The sequence below is a fragment of the Girardinichthys multiradiatus genome, chromosome 10 (assembly GCF_021462225.1).
Source record: "Girardinichthys multiradiatus isolate DD_20200921_A chromosome 10, DD_fGirMul_XY1, whole genome shotgun sequence".
NCBI classification, from domain to species: Eukaryota; Metazoa; Chordata; class Actinopteri; order Cyprinodontiformes; family Goodeidae; genus Girardinichthys; species Girardinichthys multiradiatus.
In genome coordinates, this window is record NC_061803.1 from 30,062,795 (window position 1) to 30,087,775 (window position 24,981).

General features: G+C 40.2%; 3 protein-coding genes across 8 annotated transcripts; all 3 read right to left on the bottom strand.

Annotated features, from left to right (window-relative positions):
* On the bottom strand, nt 1-9,081 carry LOC124874666 (zinc finger protein 264-like). Of its 2 annotated transcripts, none has more exons than XM_047376122.1 (7): nt 8,948-9,081; nt 7,124-7,335; nt 6,790-6,891; nt 6,300-6,395; nt 5,960-6,067; nt 5,735-5,858; nt 1-2,269 (listed from the first exon to the last, which is right to left on the bottom strand). In XM_047376122.1, the coding sequence occupies exons 1-7, from the start codon at nt 9,021-9,023 to the stop codon at nt 294-296; spliced, it is 2,694 nt and encodes an 897-aa protein (XP_047232078.1). In that variant the 5' UTR covers nt 9,024-9,081; the 3' UTR covers nt 1-293. The 2 variants fall into 2 exon arrangements, with proteins under 2 accessions (XP_047232078.1, XP_047232077.1); XM_047376121.1 differs by having other exon boundaries at nt 5,960-6,070.
* Nucleotides 9,082-10,280: 1,199 nt separating this feature from the next.
* LOC124875237 (ER lumen protein-retaining receptor 2) lies at nt 10,281-14,881 on the bottom strand. Its single transcript, XM_047377252.1, has 5 exons — nt 14,647-14,881; nt 13,042-13,142; nt 12,719-12,877; nt 12,373-12,625; nt 10,281-11,315 (listed from the first exon to the last, which is right to left on the bottom strand). Exons 1-5 carry the CDS (start codon nt 14,735-14,737, stop codon nt 11,281-11,283), a joined length of 639 nt encoding a protein of 212 aa, XP_047233208.1. The 5' UTR covers nt 14,738-14,881; the 3' UTR covers nt 10,281-11,280.
* A 201-nt stretch (nt 14,882-15,082) lies between these two features.
* mettl9 (methyltransferase like 9) lies at nt 15,083-23,497 on the bottom strand. 5 transcript variants are annotated; one of them, XR_007039998.1, is made up of 7 exons: nt 22,968-23,274; nt 21,125-21,315; nt 20,850-21,059; nt 19,053-19,237; nt 17,854-18,965; nt 16,947-16,977; nt 15,083-16,703 (listed from the first exon to the last, which is right to left on the bottom strand). XR_007039998.1 is itself a non-coding variant. In XM_047377251.1 (6 exons), exons 2-6 carry the CDS (start codon nt 23,058-23,060, stop codon nt 18,739-18,741), a joined length of 906 nt encoding a protein of 301 aa, XP_047233207.1. In that variant the 5' UTR covers nt 23,061-23,126; nt 23,314-23,497; the 3' UTR covers nt 17,019-18,738. The 5 variants fall into 5 exon arrangements, 2 of the variants coding, with proteins under 2 accessions (XP_047233207.1, XP_047233206.1); XR_007039999.1 differs by having other exon boundaries at nt 15,493-15,604; XR_007039997.1 differs by having other exon boundaries at nt 15,083-16,977.
* Nucleotides 23,498-24,981: the final 1,484 nt, after the last annotated feature.

Sequence of the window (24,981 nt, forward strand, 5' to 3'; positions counted from 1 at the left end):
TTCCTCGCAAACATACCATTTTATTTTTGAACAAAGATGGTGGCAATGAATGCAATAAAAGCAATAATCTTTTCAGGGTGATGCATCAGTTCCTCACCAAGTCACACTAAAGAATTGTCATTATTCGGGCACTGCTTTGCAAATACAAATAATAGAAAAGGTTCGTCTCCAAAACATTATGACCAATCCATCAACTGTTACTTCTGCCATTGGGTACATATATTTCACTCCAAATTCGCTCTGGCTTTTAAATACTCTCAGTTCTTTCAACTAATGGTTTCTACGATGCCGCCTTAATCCTCCATAGATGGGTGTAGAAGCCTCTTATGTCTAAACATGCTGTAGGCCTTGAGGAAAGCCTTACCGCAGATGTGGCAAACAAACGGTCTTTCTTTCGAGTGGATTTTTGCGTGTGCATTGAGATCGCAGAGTCGTACAAAGCCCTTTCCACAGACATCACATTTGTACGGCCGCTCATTGGTGTGATGTACGAGGACGTGCCTCTTCAGCTCAGAACCTGTTCTGTAGCTGCGGCTACATTCAGGTACGATGCATTTAAAGGGGCTCTGACCCATATGCATCACTTTATGCCTTGCCAATGTTGACGTAGCGACCATCTTCCCACAGAAGGGGCACTGTCTGCGGAACAGTTGCTGTAGGTGTTTGGTCCTCTGATGCTTTATCAGGGTAGCTTTTTCTTTGAAGGCCTTCTCACACTGGGAACATGAATAGCTTCTTTCATTTCTAGAAGCACTGTGGATGAGTCTTAAGTGTCGGTATAGGTTGGATCTGTGGGCAAAAGTCTTGCCACAGTCTGAGCAAAGGCAGGGTTTCTCTCCTTTGTGCACTTTTTCATGGGACAGGAGATATGAGAAGGATTTGAACTTTAAATTGCACTGAGCGCACTGAAAGGGTAGACGACCCGTGTGTTGCCATTCGTGTTTGATTAAAACATTGAGCTTGGGTAAAATCTTTGGACAATGATTGCATTTGAAGGGTCTGCTGATTTGGTGGGTGTTCTCATAATGCCTAACCAGGTGCTTAAAAACGGTGAAGATCTGGTCGCAGCGGGTGCACTGAAACGGCATGTGCGCAGTTTTGTGCCGGGCCAACGTTTCAGCGTCTCGCAGCACCGTCCGACACACACTGCAGTACAGCTCATGGTGGGTCAGCAGGTGCTTCTGTAAGGAAACCTTGTACTGAAACGCGGCTCCACATTTGTCACACTTGGAAAGGTTCTGGGTTTCCTCTGGCTTGTCGGGATCTATGTTCTTCAGGTGGTACTCGAAGCAGGTCTTTTTCAAGTGCCTCTCAAGCGAGGAGAGGAGTTTATACTTGGTGTCACACTGAGGACAGGTGTAGTCTTTGTTAGGAAAGTGGCTTTTTATGTGAGCTCGCAGCTTTTTGCTCACCTGCTGTTTGCAGATAAAACACAAGAAATTCCGAGTCTTTTTTGGAGTGCTGGCTTTCATATTGGAGCATGTTGGCTGTTGGGATGGAGAGAATGTATTTTCAGGGGCATCAGTATTAGAGCAGCTAGAAACTGAATCACTTTCAGCAGGACAGCTGACAGATTTTTCAAATGAAGACTCGTCATCTGAGTAGTAAGACCAAGAATCTGCATTACTGAGACTTGGATCATCTTGGCAGGACCCTTCTGAGTAGTAAGACCAGGAGTCATCCTCACTGCATGTGGCTACAGGAGCCTTCTGTGTGGATAATTTGCCTGAGCTGGCTGAATCTTGCTTATCAGAAACTGCCGGGGGAGTCTTGCTGGATTGTATCGTTTTCTTAGGAGTAGGGTTTTTGGCCGGCTGGGTTTCATCCTGTAGCTCCCTTTTCTCCTCCTCAAGAATCTTCTTCATCAACAAACCCCTGTTAGCCCTCACAGGTCGGGAATTTGTGGACACTGGTTCGTTGAGTTTTTTCCCAGGAACTTTGCGTTTCTTCTTGACGCGGGATGCAGCCGCGCCTAGACCTTCAACGACGTCGTCCAAATTCTTTTCAATTTGATTTTCAATCCCTGAAAGCTGTGTTCCATTTTCCTCAAGGGTCAGAACAGTCGACTCAAGTGTTAAATGCCCTGAAGCTGCATTAGGTTTCATATGGGATGCATCAAGCAATTGTACGGAGTCCTCTTCCACAGGTGATGGGCATGATGGGACATTTTTCAAAACATCAACGTCTTCATGTCTTTTGAATGTCATGGTTGTTTCTAGACACGGAAGTTTTAGGGCAGAGATGATGCAGGAACCATCAAGAGAAATATCTGTAAGAGAAAAAAATAAAAAAAATAAATCATCGCATAAGTAATTAAGCTTTGTGAAGGATTAACACTGTTAACAGGAATGTAAAAAGCCATTGAGAAGAAAACTTTTTGGAGTAAATCTTGGGCATGTCCGAGCCTTTCTTAGCAACATGCTGGTCAGTAAAATGTTTTGGTATATGAAGAATTGGCTTATTTCCAGTTCAGAGGGGATATAACCTTTCTCTAGAGCAGGGGTGATCAAATCCAGTCCTCCAGAGATACCAACCGTCAACTTTTAGATGCATCCTTTCTCCAACAAACGTGAATCAAATGAATGGCTTGTTACCAGGCCTCTGCAGAACTGAATGACATGCTGATTAGGGAGCAGTAGCTCTTGGAGCGTAGCTCTCCAAAACTGGACTTGTGCACTCCTTCTCTAGAGACAGTTAAGTGTGTCTGAGGTCTTTTCCTACTAAAGTCTGCTGAAAAAGAACGGGCAGACCAGGAGGAATCCAAGTCAGACGCCAAAACCACTTCTACTAATATAATTTGATGTGGAAGTGGAGCACCTCTACTTCTTACTCTACTTCAATTCAATTTAATTCAATTCAGTTTTATTTATATAGTGCCAATGGGGGCTGTTCACAAGACGTTGCGGTCACGTGACCATACTTTGCGATCGCCATCTTGGGTGGCAGCTGCAACCTGTTTTCATTGTTTTAGCGTGATCAGTGAAGCAAATCTCCGTAGTCAAGACCAACGTTCGTTCTATCATCTGGCAGCCGTGACAGAAAATCAGTGTGACAAAACAAAAACACTGAGTACATGACATCGACTACTGTGGCTGAGTCGGATTTCCAGGGTGGATTTGGACGGCTTGAACCTCACTCACGCCAGAGTGTGCAGTGCACATTTTGTGACAGGTAAATAAATAATGTTGGTCTACATGTATTGTAATAATATTCTGGAAAGTAGTCTGCCAAGACTGTGAGCTGATCAGTTGATTCTGAGCTGAGAGGCAGCACTCAGCGCTGTGACCTAAGCTGCCCTCTCACGCCTTGACCAGCTGGAAGTAAGCTGCAATTTACTTTTACTGTTATGCTGTAAATGTATTATCTAGTAATATAACTATTGTGTAGTTATCCAATAAAAGGAAATATTGAACTTATTATGGACTTTTGCCTATGTTGTGGCAATGAAAAAATTGTTGTGCAGCCAATCGTCCGAATTTGCGCTAAACAAATCAACAGGCAGTACATATGGATCCACCTTGTTGATGTCGCAATTTTCTTGAGGTACATGGCCTTATAAGGAGGCTGTAACGACTCTAGATATTTACCCATGGTTGAAAAAGTATGCAGTGTTGCAATGTTGTGAAATGCTTGAAGCGATACTGAGACACCCAAGATGGCGGACCTGCGACTTCAGTGACATCAATGAAAACCACCCATTCGCAATACATGTCTCAAGGCACTTTACAAAGTCAATTCAATCAAATCATACTGATTTCAAGTTGGGAAATCTTTTTGATTCACTTTGAAGATCTCAAAATAGGTTTAAGTACCATTCATTCTGGCTCTCTACAATGCGTTTCAGCTTGTGCATTGGTCTGCTAATAAAGTTGTTCTTGCCTCCCTTATTGTAACACTGCTGCCGCAGGTATAATGCCCCTCAAGTTGGTTGCCAATTAAAGATCTGCAGAATTTTCTTACATTTATGAAAGGGTTTCTGTGTCTCCACCATCAGTTTCAGTCTTGACGGAAGGAAAAACAGTATTTTAATCAGCTTACCATCAGTTTGAGAAATTGGCTTTATTTGTTTTGAAATTTTATAATTTATGTTTGTATTTTTCAGAATTCCACATTTTACAACTTAATCATTCAACCTAGAAGAAGTTTTAAACCATATAGTTATTGTATAACATTTCAAATTTGGTTAGAAAAAATACCCAAATTTGCTTATAATAATTAACGCTTTTCAAATATCTTAAAAACCAACCTGCTAGTCATTTATATGTAGTTTTGTGAATAAATAAAAAATAAAATGGCACAAAATCTACAATCAATGTTCCAACAAGTAACATTTCACATCACATTTCATCAGAATACATTTTGTGCCTCTGACATTTCTGGATATTATTCTTTGCTACAACAGGAGCTAACTGGGCATCAGAAAGCTACCATAATGTTCTAGCTTCATCATTTTGTTCTAAAGACAATCTGATTCAACATATACAGTTTTAAAAGGTCCTCAGTGAACAAACATCTTGCTCAGATGAGGATCTTTGCTCAGGGCTAGTGTTATTCTAATCTCAGTACAAATACAGCTGCTCTGTGATGGCCACAAAGGTTGGTTAAGAGAATGTTGGAGAGAACAGCATCATGAAGTCCAAGGAACACACCAGACAGGTCAGGGATAAAGTTGTGGAGAAGTTTAAAGCAGGCTTAGGCTATAAACATATTTCCCAAGCTTTGAACATTTCAAGGAGAACTGTTCCATCCATCATCTGGAAATGGAAAGACTATGGCACAACTATAAACTTACCAAGACAAGGCCGTCCACCTAAACTTACAGGACAAACAAGGAGAGCACTGATCAGAGATGCAGCCAAGAAGCCCATGGTGACTCTGGATGAACTGCAGAGATCCACAGCTCAGGTGGGGGAATGTGTCCACAGGGCAACTATTAGTCGTGCACTGCACAAATCTGGTGTTAATGGAAGAATGGCGGAGAACTAACACTGCACATCACTCTGAACACACCATCCCCACTGTCAAATATGGTGGTGGCAGCATCATCCTCTGGGGGTGCTTCTCTTCAGCAGTGTCGGGAAACATGGTCAGAGTTTATGGGAAGATGGCTGGAGTCAAATACAGGGCTATCTTGGAAGAAAACCTGTTGGAGTCTGCAAAAGACTTGAGATCTGAGGTTTATCTTCCAGCCGGACAACGACCCTAAACATAAAGCCGGGGCTACAATAGAATGGTTTAAAACATAACATATTAATGGGTTAGAATGGCCCAGTCAAAGTCCAGACCTAAAGTCAATCAAGAATCTGTGGCAAGATCTGAAAATTGCTGTTCACAAACGCTCTCCATCTAATCTGACTGAGCTTGAGCTGTTTTGCAAAGAAGAATGGGCAAACATTTCAGTCACTAAAAGTGCAAAGCTGGTAGAAACATACCCTAAAAGACTTGCAGCTGTAATTGCAGCAAAACGTGGTTCCACAAGGTATTTGGAAATCTCTTTGGAAGCAATATTATTTTTGCCACTTGGAACCATTTGGAATCTAGAAAAAAATCCACACTGCTTTTTGTGGATCTTAACTTCGATAATAAATGCATCATTTTAGTTAACCAGGTTCTGCAAATCAGTAACACAATAATAGATTGTTGTCAGAGGTCTTTTTTCTTATTGTTCTTACATAAATTCAACAGCAATCAGATATCAAGATTACTTGATTGCTCGAGCCTCTGATTAACTTACCATTGTGATCCAGTTGGCTGAGGTCATTATGATATTGCAGAAGGATTTTAAGCTCATCACACTGAGAAACAGACTGGACATATTGCGCCAAAACGCAGGAACCCTCCCCGAACATGGTTGCAACCTGAAAATAATCCAAAAATAAAATAATAAAGATAATGGTGAGGAAATTTTAATGTCAGCTAATTACAAAAAACAGACAAAAACTGGGATTTCTTAATGTACCTGATGGAAGGTTTGAACAGGAAGGACGTTTTCAAATTTAGACAAAAACAGCCACATCAGGGCATGAATGGCTTCATCATATGCTGCACCAAAATCTTCATGGAAAACCTTCTGAGAAGCAGAAAGTATATATTTTTAGAAATAAATAAGAGCAGAAAAGGAAATACTTTTCCCTGACAAAAAGAACAAAAAACGGTTTCGTAGGTGGCTGTTGATACCTGTGCATGGTTATCTTAAGGCTGAATCCTAGATAATGAGATCCTGATGCGTTATTTAATAAATCAATAAAACAGTAATGATCACAGCAACCGCAACCTAAAAAAAGATCAACAAGACCAACCTGAAAGAAGTATTCCCTCTCATCAGGGCTCGACAGAAATTTCTTAACAAGATCCACAAAGTCCAAGTGGGACACTTCTGGATTTGAACCCCCAACCTGAAAGATATGCCATTGATAAACTTCCCAGCAATGAAAATGAGATATGTAGACCAAGAAATGAAAAAGAAGATATTGAGACAAAAAGACCCCACATTACATTCCACTAATAAATGTATTTTTCAAATCAGACACCAGAGGAGCATCCAGAGTCTCTCTGCACCCACACCCTGAGCTGCTACAGTCTTCGCTTTCTGCCATATTATTATGCCACACTCGTTCCACAATCCCTTATTACTTTCACATCTTAGTGGTTACAGCTTTCCGACTACTTCCAAAGGTGGATCGTGGCTGTATAATTGAAGGATGGACTTGATCCCCTCCCCCTGTTCCATCACAGGAACTTTTCAGGCATAAAGAACATGAAGTATGGTGTGAAAGGGGCTTCAGTCACCTCCTTGAGCCATGACCTGATGAGCATTTCCATCCTGTCCAAGTGTGGCTCAATAAGATCGCAGTCAGGAGCATTTTCCTGGTGGCATAAGGCCAAAATCAGCTGAAACAACAAAGAATAACAAACCATTGTTTACATTATTTACTCCTTTTAAATAACAGTACTGCCTCTATAACTAGTAACATCATTCTCAGCCATGTTCGCACTGTTACAACTAGAGGCAGTGTTCGATTATTTCTTTATAATTTTTTTATGATATTTAAACACACAGCTATCATCTCTTACTCTGTTCTGAGTAACACCTTAAAAAAAAACAACAAAAAAAAAAACCTACCCGCGCTCTCAGACCCAGTGTGAGCTGGGCTTTCTGGTGTCTGGTAAGCAGCTCCGGAATGATGTCTGTAACCATAGACACAAATTCCTCCAGGATGCCATAGTCAGCCACAACTTTCCGCTGGACGGTTTGCCAGATCGCTGCAGAGGCCAGCCGCAGGGGAGGTACCAGGAGACGCAGAGCGGTGAGAGGAAGAGGAAGCACCTGTTTATCTGAAGGTAAACAGATGCTACATTAACACTGAGTATCATTGCTTTTATTTTATGTTTTTTTAAGAACAAGCATGCATTTCATTTTCTTTTTAAGCTCATTCAAAGAAAACCATGCATCAATTGAGCTGTTAACTATTTTTTTCTTAAACACTTGACTGAAACAAATCTTCAAAGTTAGAAAGGTAGAACGATCGGTTTGTCTATTGATACAATAATCCCAAACCAATGTGACCTCCAGAAATGCAGTCTCCATCCAATCAGTAACAAAGGTGATGCCATTTCATTTAACAAAAAATGGCATTAGTCCTTTGGTTAACCTATTATCTATGTGACTACCTGAATAAAAGCAGGAGTCTATGCAGTCTGCATCTGTCAGGCATACAGGTGTGTGTTGACACAATACCAAGATGTAAAGACATCAGCAATGACCTTAGACGATCAACCTTTGCGCCCCAAGTGGGAAGCGTTTAACCACAAGACTTCTGCAATAAAGTCCTTTGGATATGCAAGGTGTGAGCAGTTCCATGTGTGGAAAAGACAAACACAGGACATCTGCACAAACCCCTCATACCCACTGTCAAGCATGGTGGTGGAGGCATGATTATTTGGGCTTGTTTTGTAGCTGCAGGACGAACCTTTCTTTTTAAAATGAATTATAACAATATAATGTTGTTACACCATCCTCTAGCAAACCTTTAAAAGGGATCTGGATTTTCTTCAAAATCTGAAACACTTAGACTGGTAAAAGTTGGACTGGGTTGTTTTACTCTGGCCACGGACTATTTAAAATACAGTTTAATAATAATAATTCATTGCACAAAAGTCCAGACCACAAATCTGATTTATGTTGACTTAAGATTCTCTAATAATTAATCCAATTCCTATCCCCGTTTGATCCTTGCAGCATCGTGGGTGCCTATCTCTAGATGTCAGTATGAATTATCTGTCTTCGCATTAAAATCATAAAGCATAACCTGTTTTTTTAAAGTAATCATTACCCCAATTTTTTTTTTCCATAAATGTGGATATGCTCATCCAAATGACATCAAACTTGGTCTGGCTTTGTATTTTTAGATTTGAAATGTTTTTAAAATGCTGTTTAAGCTAAACAGAACAATCTGTGTCCGTTCTGCGATTTCTGACTTTGATTTTGACAACTTTTTAATGACTTGGCACAAAAGAAAAACATATTTCACTCATACATACCCCCAAAAATTGCAATTTTAATATAGTTTTCAAAAATATATAAGAGAGACAATTCAATATAGAGGGTTTTAAAACTTAGACCATTGCTCAAGACTGACTCAGAAGCCAATATTATAGTGGTTCAGGTTGATTTTATTTAACGTATTAAAGCCTGGATAGAAGACAGTGAGACTGACTCAGTGCGTCTTTAACTTCTGCGCATTGTTAAAATTAGAACAAGGCGGCTCTTTACGATTTGCATTTAAGCCCCGACACATCAGAAAATATTTATTTGAACAAAAAGATAATGAATAGTATTATCCATTATTTTAGCGTCAGCAATTAAGGCTAACCAACATCAGCGAGCAGCAGAGCCTGGTTAGCTAGCTACACTCCTGTGTTTACGCCGCCAGTGACGGTAACCTACCTGAAGGGGGGCTTAAGCTTTCCTGAGAAATATTATCTTCCATTCCGAACTTGATTGTTTGAAGAAAACGATACATATACTAAACAAAATCTGTTTCCACGTTTTACTTCCTTTTAGGCTGTATTTGCACCTTTGTCCGACGTTTTTTCTGTTCCGGTGTTGTACCGTGCTGTGAAAGGGCCGTTCCGAGCTTAAATTAGCTAGATATCGTTTAAAATGTTTCTGACGTATACCGAAGAACAGTTACATGACTTCAAATTACGTTTAAATGCATTTTATTTGTAAAAATCAAAAATTTAAGAGCAATCAGCAATAACAGTGTTGTGTTTTCATTATAACTTATGTAATTATGCCTGACCTCCTGGAAATCAGCATTATGACTCATCCGTTTCTCCTTTGGAGTAGATCACAGTTTGGTAGCTTCTGTTTCTTCACATGCTCTTCAATTCCTGACCAAAGGAATTTTCTGACAAAAAGTTTTTTAACCTTGAATGTTCTGATCAATTTTGCCTTGTAATACTGTACTGTGACTTCCTGGAACACCCTTAGAGCATCACCACATTGTTGTGGTAGAAGAAGTTGTTCTTGGAGGACATGTTGATCCCACTCAGTGCTAGACGTTTTTGCACACACACACACACCTGCTACCAAAGTTCAACTAGCTCTGCACCAGTGGCAACGCATTTCTGTAGTTCCTCAGGTGGAGTTGGTCCTGGAGCCTAACACGTTTCAATGCAAAGTGATGATTGCTGCTCACTTTTCTTTGAAGATAACCAACACATCTGTTCATCTTCTATAGCAACCAGTCAGCTAAAATGCTGATTTTCTTTAGAATATTACTTAGATTTGCTAAGGAAAAAACTAATTTTCTGAGTCAAATCTGGAAATTAGTTTAATGGATTAATTTACTAATGCCCTTCTTTGACCAAAGGAAGTTGGGTGGTGATTTCTCACCTAAAAGGATAAAATGGTCCATGTACCTTTGTCTTTACATATTTGCAGATTCAGATCAAAAGTAATCCTTTAATTTTATTAAGACGTTTCTTCTGAGTGAAAGTACTATCAATCTTTTGAAAGGGCCCAGCAAGACTTCCAATTTCAATCTGAGAAAAAGATTTGAGAGGGTGTTGCCAAAAATAAAAAACTAACACCTCCACTCCCCCAAAAACGTTTTCACAAATTGTTGCCCTTGTACATTATTTTCTCTTTTGCAAGATTCAGTTACATTCAGAAACACACTTCTCAGTGGAATAAAAGTAACTAAATCTGCCAGGGAAATGAATAATTTTGGAGTTACACCCACAGGGTGTAATGTTAAAAATGGACACTTAGACAATTCTCCCATCAGTTTATTGGAATCAGCAAGAAAAAAAAAATAAATACACTGCATCTAAAAGTTGAACTCTCTGTGGTGAGGCTTCGCATACAGCACATAAGCTTGAGTTTAAGCATTTTAAATGTGTAAAAAAAAAAACAATTTCTGAAATGAACATGCTTGGCAATAATCTGTAATTACAAGTGACACGGTGTACTTGTGATGTAAAAAGTCCTTTACAGATATGACTTCACTGGCTTTGTTTTATATCTTTGTGTTTACTTTAATAAGCCTTTAAATATGAACAGTTAAAATACACTGACAATACAGAAATCAGCTCTGATGGCATTTGAACAAATATAACTTCCTTGTTTTATTTTGGGCAGAGAAGGTTAGATGTACTGCATTTATACTCCAGAAGAAACTTTACAAGTGGGAATGTAAAACTGTCAAAAAAAGGGGGCAAACTTGAACAATTTGTCCATCATATTTAAAAGGATTCAACAAATCTCCCAAAGTGTTTTATGAAAAACATTTGTTTTGATCGTAAATATAACAAACTCTCAACATTATCCCGGCCAAAGAAGTTCACTTTAATATTATACACTACCAAATCTGGAGCAATTTTACATCTTCACCTCTTACTTGCCAATTACCCTCATTTTATATAGAAAACCTGTACTGTTTTTCTTCTTTTAAACAAAGAAATAAAAAAGTTAAGGCAAGATGCATCAAACAGAAATCCAAAAGCCATGGAGCAGCATCTCTAGGCGGTCCGAGTCCACCGATTCTGAATTGAACCGAGGTGCTGTCAGCAGCTCCAAAGTTGCTCTCTGTCTCAGGCATCTTACGTTGGTTGGAGGAGAGGAGGAGAAGGCAGTGGTGGAGGAGAGAGAGACATGATTTCAGCTTAATGACTCATTTTTACTTTTCAGATATTTTCCAAAGATGTCCACTGCCGTTTCTCCTCCCCTCCGATCCCTTGCTCTGAATCTGCTGAAACGCTCCTCTTTGGCACTTAGGCTGGCAGACTCAGCTTCTTTCCTTTGAGAACTGAAACCGGACAGAGCAGAAACGTTAGGCTGCCAGCAGTGATCACAGCAATAAAACAGACTTGACCTGTGATGGTCTGACATAAAAGCAAACAGGACATTTTTAATCAAGAACATGCAAAACAAATCAAACCTGCCAATAAATGACAGATTAGAACATTTCCTCCACTCTGTAACCTAGCAAGTCTGGAACCAACAGGGAGGTTGTTGTGACAGAAGCATGGCTGCAATATGAACCGCTTTCAGATTATCCTTCTGTTTTGTGATCTACACATATTCTTCACACCTTCCTATAAACTGCAAGTTTCTGATAGGTAAGGGGAGAATTGGAGTCAATCCACCAATATTACACCCCTGGAGGCAGTAAGGGGTTATGCAGTATTGTGGAATGAGTGACGCGTGATATGAAACCAAGTGAAAACAGCAGCAACAGCAGAACCAGTCTGCAGGTGCACACAGAGCAGAGTCAACACAGGATCCTCTAGTGTCCCGTCTGATCAAAGAGATATGGTGATCAGCAGAATCTGATGCAGATAAAAATAAGATGAAGATGGTACGGGACAACATTGCATCTATTTAAAGCACTGAATGAACAACCTGCGTAAGAATCGTAACAAAGCTCAGTCCAGTGACAGATCGCAGATGTCTTGCATGTTGCTCAGGTGAATACTGCAATGTCACACATCCACGATTTCAGCGGACTGATGTGTTGGACGTGAAACGCCAAACTGATCCATAACAGCCTCTTTATCGCTATTGTACTAATTTTTATAACCCTACCTCCCCTAATGTGATGGACTCTGTGTGGATGGCACAAATGTTCCTTTGCAACCAGAAACACCTCCAACAACAAGTGTTTGGTTACACAAAAAGCTTGACCTTTAACACACTGAGCAAGGTTCTGTGTGTATTGGGACTGGGGAAAAACTGGCTACATATGAAAAACCATGCTTCAGAACATTTATCCCCTAATGTTTAATGCAGCACAGTTAATATAAAGAAAAACCAGGTTACAAGTTCTTTGCAAAAATGAAACGGATAAAAAAAAAAGTTCTCACCTTTTGTTACATACAAATAGAAGAAATCGCAGTATAGGATGGTCTGCACCACTCCTGCCACAATGGCAATCATATCAAAGAATCCTTCAAAGTAAAACCTCCATATCCAGTTGATGAGGTAGAGGGCCCTGTAGAGCCCTAGAAAGAACAGGTAGTGGGTGGTGATGGTCTCAGCCTCTCCTGTTTTGCTGATCATGAAGAGCTGAGGGAGGATGGCCACCGACTCCAAGTAGATGGAAAATGTCCAAAGGATCTGGGGCACAAACAACAAAATTACAGCATGTTTTAGGTTTAAGTACAACTACAGATCAACAAACTGAGCTTAGAATCTGTTTAAGTTCCTGACCTCCAGAGGAGAGAAGTCATGATTGACCAAGAAAGCCAGTCCGCCTACAGGGACCACCAGGAACTCCACTCTGAACGTGTCATGGTTCCCATCATAGGTCGCCTTGAACTTCATGTAGATCAGGTAGACAGTGGCATACGCACATCCAATGTAGATAACCTGCAGGACGACAAAAAGCGTGCTAGCTTAATGCAAATAGAATCGTACTGGTTGGAGGATACAGATGGTCCTTCAGCAAACAGGCGTGTTAGTTAGAGGGCAAGATACACCTCAGCAATGTGTACTCATGCCTTGAGGGAAATGCTCATTGCTGAACGATATACCTTCATGGTGGTGTTGTACAGGGAAATGAAGGACGTGAGCAGGTCCAAGTAGCGAGTGGTGAACACTAAGGCAAACAGGACCTGACTCTTCCCAGAAATACCTGCAAAGAGACAGCAGAGGACAGAAACTGGACGTTAACAGTGCATTCTTCTCTCAGTGACAGGTATGAGAAATTCTGCAGCGATCAGGCATCCTGCATCCACACACTGTACACTGATAAAGCACCAGAGATCAGCGTGTTTTCTTTTCATAGAAGGTTGTGGATGTGGTCGGAGCAATGGGTGTTTCTAAACCTTGCCTGTGAGATGTCAGTTTAATATCTGCTCCAAGTTTAATCCACTTTCCTTTGTCCCCTGTACACCAAGCCTTTTTATTAACAAATCATAGAAACACCTATTCAGTCCAGTTCAGGGCATGAATACTTTTGCAATGCACTATATAAAGTGGGAGGAGGTTAACTAAGCTGCTTTAAGTGACTTAAATGATGGATAGAGATATGAATCTTGATGTAAAAATTATGTAAATCCTGTAAAAAAAAAGATGTATTACATTTTAACTCAGATATGAGTTTTTTTTTTTTTTAATACTTTACTATCACGATATAAAATTAATACAAGGACATGGGGGCAGCGAAGGAAAGCCTCGTGGAAACACGTTCAATCTTACATCCAACTCTTAATTTCCCAGGGAAATGGAAGGCAGCATTCAAACTGCACTACAGTGTAATGTAGTGTAGTACCTGGGGGAAAAAAATCAAAGACAATTTCATCAGTGTACTTAAGTTTTAGGTGTTTTCCAAGAAAGACACTCGAACCCCCCTGTTTTTGACACGTTGTTGATCAAAAAAGCAGAATGATCTAAAATGCAGACAAGGGCCAACAGTCCTCAGGAGGATCTCTACAGTAATACCAACTAATCACAACGCATTAGTTTTGTTTCGCAGAATGGTGATACAGATAACCAGCAGGTCACTGAAACTTCAATAAGTCCGGCTTCCACTGGTGAAGAGCTATCCGTGGGATTCAATTTCGTGCAGACAGCAGTGATAACTCAGGGAGCTGACCGATGCAGCTGTAACCTTTGAACAAAACAATAAAAAAATAAATAAAAATGATGAAACTTCTTCTGCAGCTCTCCACGACACAGCCAAACTATTGGATCCGTGCATTCTGAAGGGCCACTGCCACGTCACAGAGCAAACACATACTTACGTGAAGAGGAAAAACGTGGAAGCCGCTCATTGTCGGTGAACAGTGGAATTTTAGAAGGGCCTAATAAGTCAAACTAACCCATACAAGAAGAAGCTATGCGCTGTCAGCTGCAACACTCAGGAATCCAGCCGCCACTAAAGCCACCTGCAGGCGTTCATTCCAGTGTAACATTGTTCTTCACTGTAGCAGTGTCGCCACGAAACGTCATGTTTTCTGACAGAAAAGGTAGCTTTACTACATAGGGTACTACTAGCAAGTTATAGCTAACGTTAGCTGGGAGCTAGTAAGTGAGGTTCAGATAGGGAATTAAAAAGTATACTTCCAAGTATGAGCACGAAAACACTGGGATATTGTTTAAGTTACATGTCTGAATGAAAGAATGAAGGTACTCACCGGCACAGGACCTGGTCTTCCATATTTTTAGCAACAGAATGATGATGGCTGCTAGGTGGGACAGGTCGCCGGTTAGCCTGAAAATGTTCATATTTCAGGAAGCCCCCTCAGTCACCGACCTATCTCAAAGCTCTTCAGTGAATTCCCTGCCTGTCTGGTAACAGTCCCTATACCACCTGTTAAAGTGGTACACAAACGTGACGCCAGGAAAAACTACAGTTTTTAGCTCGGGTAAAGGGGGAAAATGGCGAGTACAGAGCGACGTGGCTGGTAGACGTGGCCAACACAGACGCATCCAATGACAAGCGAGAAACAGGCGAATGTTAGCCAATCAAAAGAGCGCACTGCCTAATTTACATAATTTATTTCAGGCGAAGCCTGTATTCCGTTTCAGAGGAAACGATCCGAGTTTTTCTAATCAAGTCCTACTAGTTGATATTTTCAAGACAGCAGTAAATCCCGCTCTGCCATATGGAGGAAATATTTGACGTGTCATTAGGATACGTCAGGAGATACAAGTGAAAACCGAAGTAAAGTAATCTGCATTTATGAACAAAAGTTTTTAAATGTGTGCTGTTGCTAATGCAATTTTAGATCACGTTTCCTTGACATGCTGAAGAAAATGTTTTATAAGTCACAGGTTTCAAGGTGTATTACTAATTACATCAAATTAATTTCAAGGTTTAATATTTACAGCGTTGAACCTAATTCACAATGTGGGCCACATCATCACAATGGTTTCCTATTCTCAGAGTTAGCCCAAGACATAAGTAGCATAAGCAGCTTCTTAAGGCCCCTTGGTGGCCTGAAAAAACCAAAGCTTGAAATTAAATTTCTGTCATAAAATTATGTTATACCATATGAGATTTTAGAGATTGCAGTTATTTTGATGATGTCTTCTTTGGCTCTGGTCAGCTCTGATCAGCAGTGAATTCATTCCTCCTGGAAAATCTAAACTCTTCATACAAGCAAAAAAAAAAGTTAGAAGAGGTATGCACTGCAGATAAAATATTACCTGTTCATCTTTCAACACAAGCTTATTTTTAAAGGTCTGAACTGTTCCTTTAAGAAATGAATTGCTGGCTCACTAGTTAACTTTAGACCAGCTGAGGCAAATACAGAACAGTAAAACGACTGATAAAACATAATTAAACAGGATTAGTGGCTTTGGGGTGACTGGTGAATGCTGAAATTAACTCTAAGTGGGCCCCATAATCAAATTTTGCTTAGGACCTTGTACACTGGTGGACCAGCTCTGTTCATTCTGTTGAAATAGTTCTTGGGGATGATCAGTTCGCTGACATCTGTTTCTACACCTGCATTTGGAGAACTGCTCACAAGTTCTAAGTGGGTTTAACATCTGGGGAGTTTCCTGGCCACCCATAAAAATTTTACTAATCAGATCTTTTACCCAGTTTATCGCTTTTCAATAGTGATACAATGTCCTAACAGGGAAACATAAAGACCATCGCCAAACTGTGCTTGGATTGCCAGAAGTGGCTTCTGAGGATGTTTTGATCCTACTCTTCATCAGTGGCAGTGTCTCATGATAGAAGAGGGAGGAGCCATCTCCCACAGACAAGAAGTAACTCCACACATGGGTTAAATCAGGATACGTTACCATTGGCACCACACGGATCTTATGGTAGGGTTCACCATTATTAGCTGATTCAAGTAACTCTCAATCTCCCTCTGTCTCTCTGAACGGTAAAACACGTTCTGACCTAATCTGGAGTTCTACATACCTATCTTAAGTCTGGGGAAAGCTTAGAATAGAGCAGAAAGAGGTCTGGCTGGTTCTGAAAACAGAACTCGGATAAGCTGATACAATGCCTTATGTTTGACTTGCGTCTGTTGTTTCACCTCTTAATGAACAGGGAATGCGGTCCTGTAGGACCAATTTCTCAGCTCAGTGGACAACAGAATCGCTGCACCACATTTGTTAGACCTGGGTTCACAGCAGTCTCTCCAGAGAGGCACTGGCTGCTTCCATGTAGTACAGGCATCGGATTGGCATGGTTCCTTTCTTTGGAATTCAGAATCGGATCAGACAATTGCTACAGCAGGTGCAAGAAGGCAAAACAAACAGAGCTGGTTGGAGCTTGAAAGAATGATACTGTGAACAGAAACACATTAAAATGTTAAAATAAATGGATCCAGCTTGTTTTAATTCTGATTGAAGTCTCTGATTAGTCTGCCAGCCCATCATTCCCTCAGGATCTCCTTGCTCTGACACAGCACTGAGTTCACAAAGTCACCCAACTGTGATAGCATCAGGTACGGATAAGTTTAGTACTTACATCAGATATTACATCTGGTCTCTTCATTACACTGAGGAAACAAAACAAACAAAAAAAGAAAAAGAAATGGAGAACAGTTCTAAAAATGTGTAGTTTTTATTCAGGAACTTTTTACTCTTAAAAACACTCCATTCATCATGGTACATTTTTCAATTGTCATTTGGCACCATCATATGGAGCACACACACAGTTTAATGGTAACATCATGAAAAGGTTGGGAAAAGATTTTATAAAAAAAAAAAAAAATAGGAAGGTTTCACACTAATCAAATTTCAAAACCTATCAATGATGCTATCATACATCATTAGAGCTACACTTCCTATTAACATGTTTGTAGAATCTTTATTACAGCTTGTTCTGTATGGGGCCTGAGTAGCCAAACACTGTTAATTGTGCAGAAAGTGAACCATAACACAACACACCACTTACTGGTACCAGAACTCAACCAAAGGGCAACTAATGAAAGTGGAAGATGTGGCAACATGATGGACTGTGCAACAAGGGTAAGGAGACAGGATCTCCGATTAATGTGGATGCTACTTTGACATGTACCATGTTCCAAAACGTCAGTGCTAACCAAGTAAACGCCCTCCATCGAAGTCATATTCCCTGATGGCAGCAGAAAATGCCCCCTGCCACAGAAAATGTTTAAGAGTGGAGGAATGCAGCAATAATACTAAGGTGGTTACTAGGCCTCACTAGGCCTTGGGTTTCCCCGAATATAAGTGTTTTTCTCCCTCTTCAATGACAGTCACAGTGGCATAGAATATAATAGCTGCTTCACCTTCCTCAGATGAAAGGTGAACCTTCCCGCCGTTCAAGTCGGGGGTTCATCTCCAATTAACAAGCATATACTTTCCATCTAACATGAACACTGCAGAAATCTGAACAAGAAGGAGACACTCACAGGATATAGAGGTATGCGTCCCAGCAATGAACAATAATTTGAAAAAGTCCCCAAACTGATCTTGGATCTTGTCCCAATAAGTGGAAACGTCCTCAGTTATAGATCCAGTAAGCCAACATCCTATGGCTCTTGAGACAACTGTATACAAAGAAATATTGAAGGTTGCAGTGGTTAAACACTTGCAGCAGTAGACAACAGGAAACAGAAAGTAGCTTGTAGACAAATATGGCTCCAAAAAGTAATGAGAGAAAACTGAATGAAGAAAAGAGAAATGGGCTCTTGCCTGTAATTTTGCCCCAGGCCTCTGTTGTTGTAGGTCCGCTCCTATCCATGCCAGGTCTTTGGGTTAAAGAGTTAATCTGAGAATTTGGCTAATAAACTGAGAAACCACCTTAAAGGAATTATGTCAGTGTTGAACTCTGTCAGTATTCAGAAAATGTAAAGAATATTAAAACACCATTCTGCCCTTGCCACTAGTATTTACAGCTGTTGCCATGTACTAATTGTAAAAAAATGAAATGTTTTACACATAACTCCCATAACTATTTGTTTTCACTGATGTTAACATTTAAATATTAAACAGAAAACACAAGTAACAGACTTTACAGATTAACTCTTACAGCACAGTGATTTGTTAAAACAACTAATCTTCAGTGGCAGACCTGATGGCCTTTCATTTCTCTTTATTGCTTAAAAGGCTGAGGTATCTCAGAATCCAAAAGATCTAAACCACAGCACCTGAGCTTCACGTGACTCCCCATTTCCACCCAAGTCAGAAATGAATGACTGTAAGAATGACATATTCCACATTGCACTAAAACCAACGGAAAAAATCAACAACCCTACAACATCTGGAGAACATTCCCATAAAGCATTTCATTTTCACTAAGGAGAACCTCCGGCGTCCTCTGATGCCTTGAGAACAAACACGGCATCATCCAGTACATAATAATCGTTATACATGTCGCCTTCGCAGAGGTATGGCAGTCGGGTCACGGCCTCCAACTCAAACCCCACCTGCTGGAAGACCTCACTGCACATGTTCGTTACTTGCTCCTCCCACGTCTTTCCAGCAATTTTAAGGTGGTTATTTGGACGTTGCCACTTCCCTCCTGAGAGAAAAGGAAAATACTTATTTTGTTTAGACTGGAAAGCTACATCAAACAGTGTAATGTGCCGACATTTTGGTTCTCACTGACCGACTTCAATGTAGGGCTCGAAAGGAAGCACAGCAGCCAGGATGAGTCTTCCTGTCTTGGGGACTAAGGAGCTCCTGATGTCCCGCAAGAGATGTAGAGGATCATCGCAGCGGTCCAGCAGGTTCAGGCAGCTGATTACATCGTACTGGAAACCAGTATGCTGCCACTCATCTATACCCAGCAGTCTGTGCACAACAGAAGTGAATATAGAGTAGTATGGATTTTAACGATCAGGGCAAATAATCCCTCTTTTCAGACTCTGCTCACTAAAAATGATATTTGACCGACTGTTCTGTTGATGCAGAAAGTACTGACGCGGTAAAAAAAAACTGCACTGTCGTTTAAACCTCATAATAAACTAATAAAGACACAGTAAAAAGGATCTGGTCTTTAGCGGGTTCCAAAATGATCTTAGTATGACTAATCATACAGTCATTATTCATAAACAAAAGCAAAGCCAAGTACAACCTTTGCTGCTCCCATAGCATTTAAGAAGGAAGTAGCAGTCTGGTGCTACTGATCAAATGTACTTGACAGTTGCCAAATGTCCCAGCAACACCCCAGCTCCATCTGAGACTCTACTAGCCTCAGTTAGCACGTTAATTGAAACACTTCTGGAATAATGTTGCTTGGATAGATCACACCTATGTACAGATGTTTACCATGAACTTCTCTGTACACCAAAGTAAACGACAGACAAATCTGTCACACGGCTAAAAGGTTAGAAAGAAAATACTGCACTATGTCAAGGTTTTCTCCAAAATTTGATTCTTCACAGCTTTGTTTGATAAATACTGACAGTTTTTGTACACTTGGAATTAGATCAAATAGTTGAAAAACCAATCAGATCAGTGTTATTATGTCTTAAAACAAGATCCAGCAAATAAAGGGGGTGTACTTTCTTCTTAACCATGACAGTAGCTACATATGGGAATTACAGCAGTGCTGCCTTGGTGTGTTCAGCTCAGACTTGTACCATGTTAAAATTGACTTGTATCTGTTACTAGTAACAAAATTCCCACATCGTGCCAAAATACCTGTTGATCATAATATATATTTCTTTCTAATTAAATAAAATGAAACAAAAATTGTACTGACTGCAGCTGGAACAAAGAGCTGCATTAAATGCACTCAACCAGCAAATTCACAATATTTGGAGCGACCATTGTACTGGTTATTTTGCCTCTTTGCCCTTTCATACTGTTGCAGTTTTATTCATCATACAAAATGGTGCCGTTTACTGGGGGACTATTCAGTTTAAACCCATCATGGGAACGTTTTAGATCCACTTTTCCAAATAACTGATTAATTAATTAATTTTCTATTTTCTCCTTGTAGTCTAATGTAAGGAAATGTGGTTATGAGTTTCGATTAAATATCAAACACCAGGTCACTTAGAGTTATCTTGGTCTGAGCTGGGATCATAAATTGACATTTTATAAATTGAATAAAATCACATGCTTAACAACAACAACAAAAACGAACTGCAGTTACACAGTAGTTTGAGGCATGGATGTAAAATAGTGTATTAATAAGTATGAAATGGAAGTAGGAAGAGATGAAATAGCAACGCTTAAGTATAAAATGGGGTATGAATTGGCTGAAGAGCGAACTGAGCCCAAACCATTAAAAGCTGAGCAATGGTTCGATATTTGAGTTCATAGTGGCAAAAGAATAAACAGCAGTTCATCTTTTACATTATTGATCCCACGAATCGGACTGTGTTCTAAGTCATTATAAGTATAAAAATCTTTTAAAACTTTATCATCCCAGGAAGTGAAAACTTTTCCCACTCACGTGAAATTCCTTCTCTGGAGATGCCACTTCATTGGTGGTGAGACCTCTGTTGCATAGACCTGCTGGAAGTGGACTCCCATGACCTCTGTGACTCCTCCGTCCCCTGCTCCGAGGTCCAGGAGCCTCTTCGCCGTCCAGTCCGGGACGATCCGTAGCAACCGCTGGAACTGGTCGGCAGAAAACACGAACATGGAGCCCCGGCCTAGAAACCTGAGGCAGGCGACAGGTCAGAGAGGGTGGCAGGATGGAAGGCCTCAACAGTCCGTGGCACTCACCCGTTGATGGAGGTGCGTGACACCATAGGACCGAGGACAGATGATACCAGAGAGTGATAGAGCTGTGTGAAGAGCCAGCTAGACTTTTCCTGACTGCGCTTGAGAAAAGCCTTGGTGTCCGAGTCCAGGTGGCTCTGGACAAACAGGGGTCGCACTGATTCTCCCAACAAATCAGGACAGCACCTGTACCACTAAAGAAGCAAGGGGAAGGTAAAATGAAACAAGGCCATAAAAAAATACTTTAACTATTGCTAGTTTGAGAAAAATAGTCAATAACATATCAGTTTACTCATTAGATAGTCAAGAGTTTAAAATGGAGAATATATGTTTAGCAATCGCAGTCAAGCTACACTAAATTCATTGAAAACGTGGAGTTCCTCAGGATTCCATCCTAAGCTCAGTCTTGCTTTTGGAAAAAAAAAACTTCCACTGTTCTAATTATGTGATTTTTTTTTTTTAATCCAGACTAAAACAAACAACACATAAAAATAAAAAAAAGAGAAAAAAATGAAAAGGCTGTTCACGTTTCTTCAAATATGTATAGATTTTTGTAAAATCCATGTATGTGGACAAGAATCATTCATCTTTTCATCCAGCAAGGAAACTGGAGCATTTACAAATGACTTGCAAAAGCTGTCCTACTTCTTGAACATTAGTGTATTTACATGACAGTTTACGTGGGCGAACGAAGAAAAAGGAGCGGATAATTGTAAAGTGGAATAAAAATGATAAAAGCTTTTCATTTTTTCATCAAGTGTGTATTTCTATTTCGCCCCATTTTTGATACCCCTAAATAAAAAACTCCAGTGAATTCATTTCCTGTGAAGGCCTTAGAGATTTGTTAGAGAATTTTAGTAAACGGAGTCATGACAGCCGAGGAACACAGCAGATCAGTCAGGGATAAAGTTGTGGAGAAGTTCATCGTTATGATTCTTATTTATTCAGATGTATCTCTAAATCACTGATGTCAAACCAAAGGCACTTATGTGTTTTAAAGATCTGAACACTGAAGAGAACTAGGTGTTCCTACATTCTGGGATAACTTACTGATCCTTAAAAGAGCCGATCAATAAGCATTGCCGCAATAAATCTAATCATTAACTGTAATCAGACAATGTGCTGATATATTTTGTGGGCTTTTAAGAGGCCTATTAAAGACAGACCTATCCTTATTTGTATTTTAGATATAAAATTACCACTGAATTAAAATGAACAGAAATGTGCATGTTTTACTGTGGGCTTGACGATGCTTGCGATACACAGCTGCGGAAAAGTATTTTCCCACTTACATATCTTTTCTGTTTTTATTTTTATTTTGGGGGGGGGGGGGGGGGGGGGGCTGGGGGGGTTTACAGGTCATACTAAAAATGACTTCAAATGCAGATTTTATTTATTTAAGGGGGAAATGTTACCCAAACCAACCTGTAACTATGGAACAAAGTATTCCCCTTTCTTGTTGAAGCATGAATGAAATGTTATTCAATACATTTTTTGAAAGTCATACCCAGGCCTGATTACTGTACAAACAAATCAATTGGGACATACAACAGGACCTTACCGACGAAATGAAGTAGGAGTCAAAAAACACATAATATCCTAATCCAAGGATATTCAAGAACTGGAAAGGGTAATAAAGCCATTTCCAAGGCTTCAGGATGCAAGAGAACCAGAACTATTATCCACTCATAGACAAAACGTGAAGAGGGAACATTCCCAACATTACTCCAAGAGCGCATCAATGTCTCATCCAGGAGAAGCTTTGTCCAATATTAAAATCTTTCTGACAGAGTGACAAAAACATTGTAAACCCAACTGCCACCCAGCCATGCATTCACTTCCCTACCTCCTGGTCAGCTGTTCCCGTGTCATTCTCAGTCACCATGCTCATAAAGAGCGAGCGGACCAGCGGACTGCGGATGTGTTTCCCTGTCCACATCCTCCTGATGGAGAGCAGGAAGGCCACGTAACCCAGCAACCAGGCTACAAAAATCAGTGTTCTCAGCTGCACATGACACATAATGGGAGAAAAAAAGAAGTCTGAGCGGTGAAGGTGACAGAGAGCAGCTGTCTCCTTCCAGGAGAAGTTGATACAGCGGCCAGAGAGAGATGTGTTAAATAATGAATGGTGACAGAACAGAAGGAGGTGCAAACCGACACGTCTCCGCTTTCAAAACAACAACCAAACAAACCTGAGGAGGGCGCGGTGGGTTTAAGGGACACTCCTGTTTAATTCTTCTTAATCTTCAGTAAAAAAAAAACATTGTCTGATAGTATAGAACTAACAATGTCCAGCTAGGGTGTAAGCCGTGTGAGTCTCTGCCCGAAGATAAAACAAAATCATGAAGTTACTTCCGCAATGCATGGTGCACTTCCTTATTTGCGCGGCGCAGCATGCGCATGGTTGACTTGACGTAAGCAACCCTGAAAACTGGCCTGTGACCCCCAAAATTACTCCCAAAAATGTAGAGGATTTGCTTTGCCTATGTCCTCTTTCCGACGTCTTATCGCAGCATTTCCTTAATTATGTTGATTCAGAAATCTCAGCAAACTGATCAATTATGGAAAAATGTCTTTTTGACTCCGAGTTGGACAGAAATAAAAAGAATCTCTATTTTTTCATTACTTACTGATGTAATTATCAGAATACGTTTTAGAGGAAAAGTCGCTCTTTAAAATTTCTTAATGGAAGACAAAACAGTATATGTTCTCTATTAAACTCTTCATCTAAAAGAAATAATAATAAAAGTAATAACATAACGTCTGACCTTTAGTGGGCGGAATCGGTATTTGATCCAAATTTGCTCATTTACAAACAAAACAACCTCTAAATCGTATGCTGGTTTCATTTTAATGCAGACAGGCAGAATATCAATCAAAATTATAAAAATTTAAAATTAGCTTCCATGACAGCAGAGGATCAAGTACATATTTCCTCCACTAATCTCTAGTCTCCACTTTTCTGACTTTATACTGACTTGTTTTGTTATGTTTGATGGACCTTTTATTATTGCTGTTATTGATATTAACATGTTTAGGCCTGCATTTTTCCATAATCCACAATCCGCTTGGATACTTTTACTTTTATGTTTGTCCAAATATGTTTAGCATGTGTTCATTGGACCTTATAACCATTTTTCTCTTTGCTTCAGATGGCATTCTCTTAGAGTGAATTCAGTTTTTTCTGGAAGAACTGACATTTTACTGATTTTCAACAAAGTGAGACATTTTCTGGTTAATTGCTTTCCTTCTGTAGAACCTTGCCTACTTTTCTTTTGAACAGTTCCTGCCATGCATAATTTCTTCCTGCATTTTGCGTCTGTGCCACAGACATAGTAGTTTTCCACTGCACACTGTTTCCTGTTGCATTGTGTGAAAGGTGGGTAACTTTAAAATGGGCTAAGTCAATTCAATCGAATCATATAGATTTTAAGTCAGGTACATGCATTCCAATTAATAACTAACCATTGAACAGTGCAGTCAGATTCAGTTATTTATTCAAATTGGATAAAAATTGTTTCTATCTAAGGAAACCCAGCAGATTGCATCGAGTCAGTGACTTGCAGCATTCCCTCCTCCTGGATGAGCATGTAGAGACAGTGGACAGTCACTGGCGTTGACTTTGCAGCAATCCCTCATACTGAGCATGCATGTAGCGACAGCGTAGAGGAAAAACTCCCTTTTAACAGGAAGAAACCTCCAGCAGAACCAGGTTCAGTGTGAGCGGCCATCTGCCACGACCGACTGGGGGTTTGAGAGAACAGAGCAGAGACACAAAGAGAACACAGAAGCACTGATCCAGGAGTACTTTCTATTGGAAGGAAAAGTAAATGTTAATGGATGTAGCTCCTTTAGTTGTT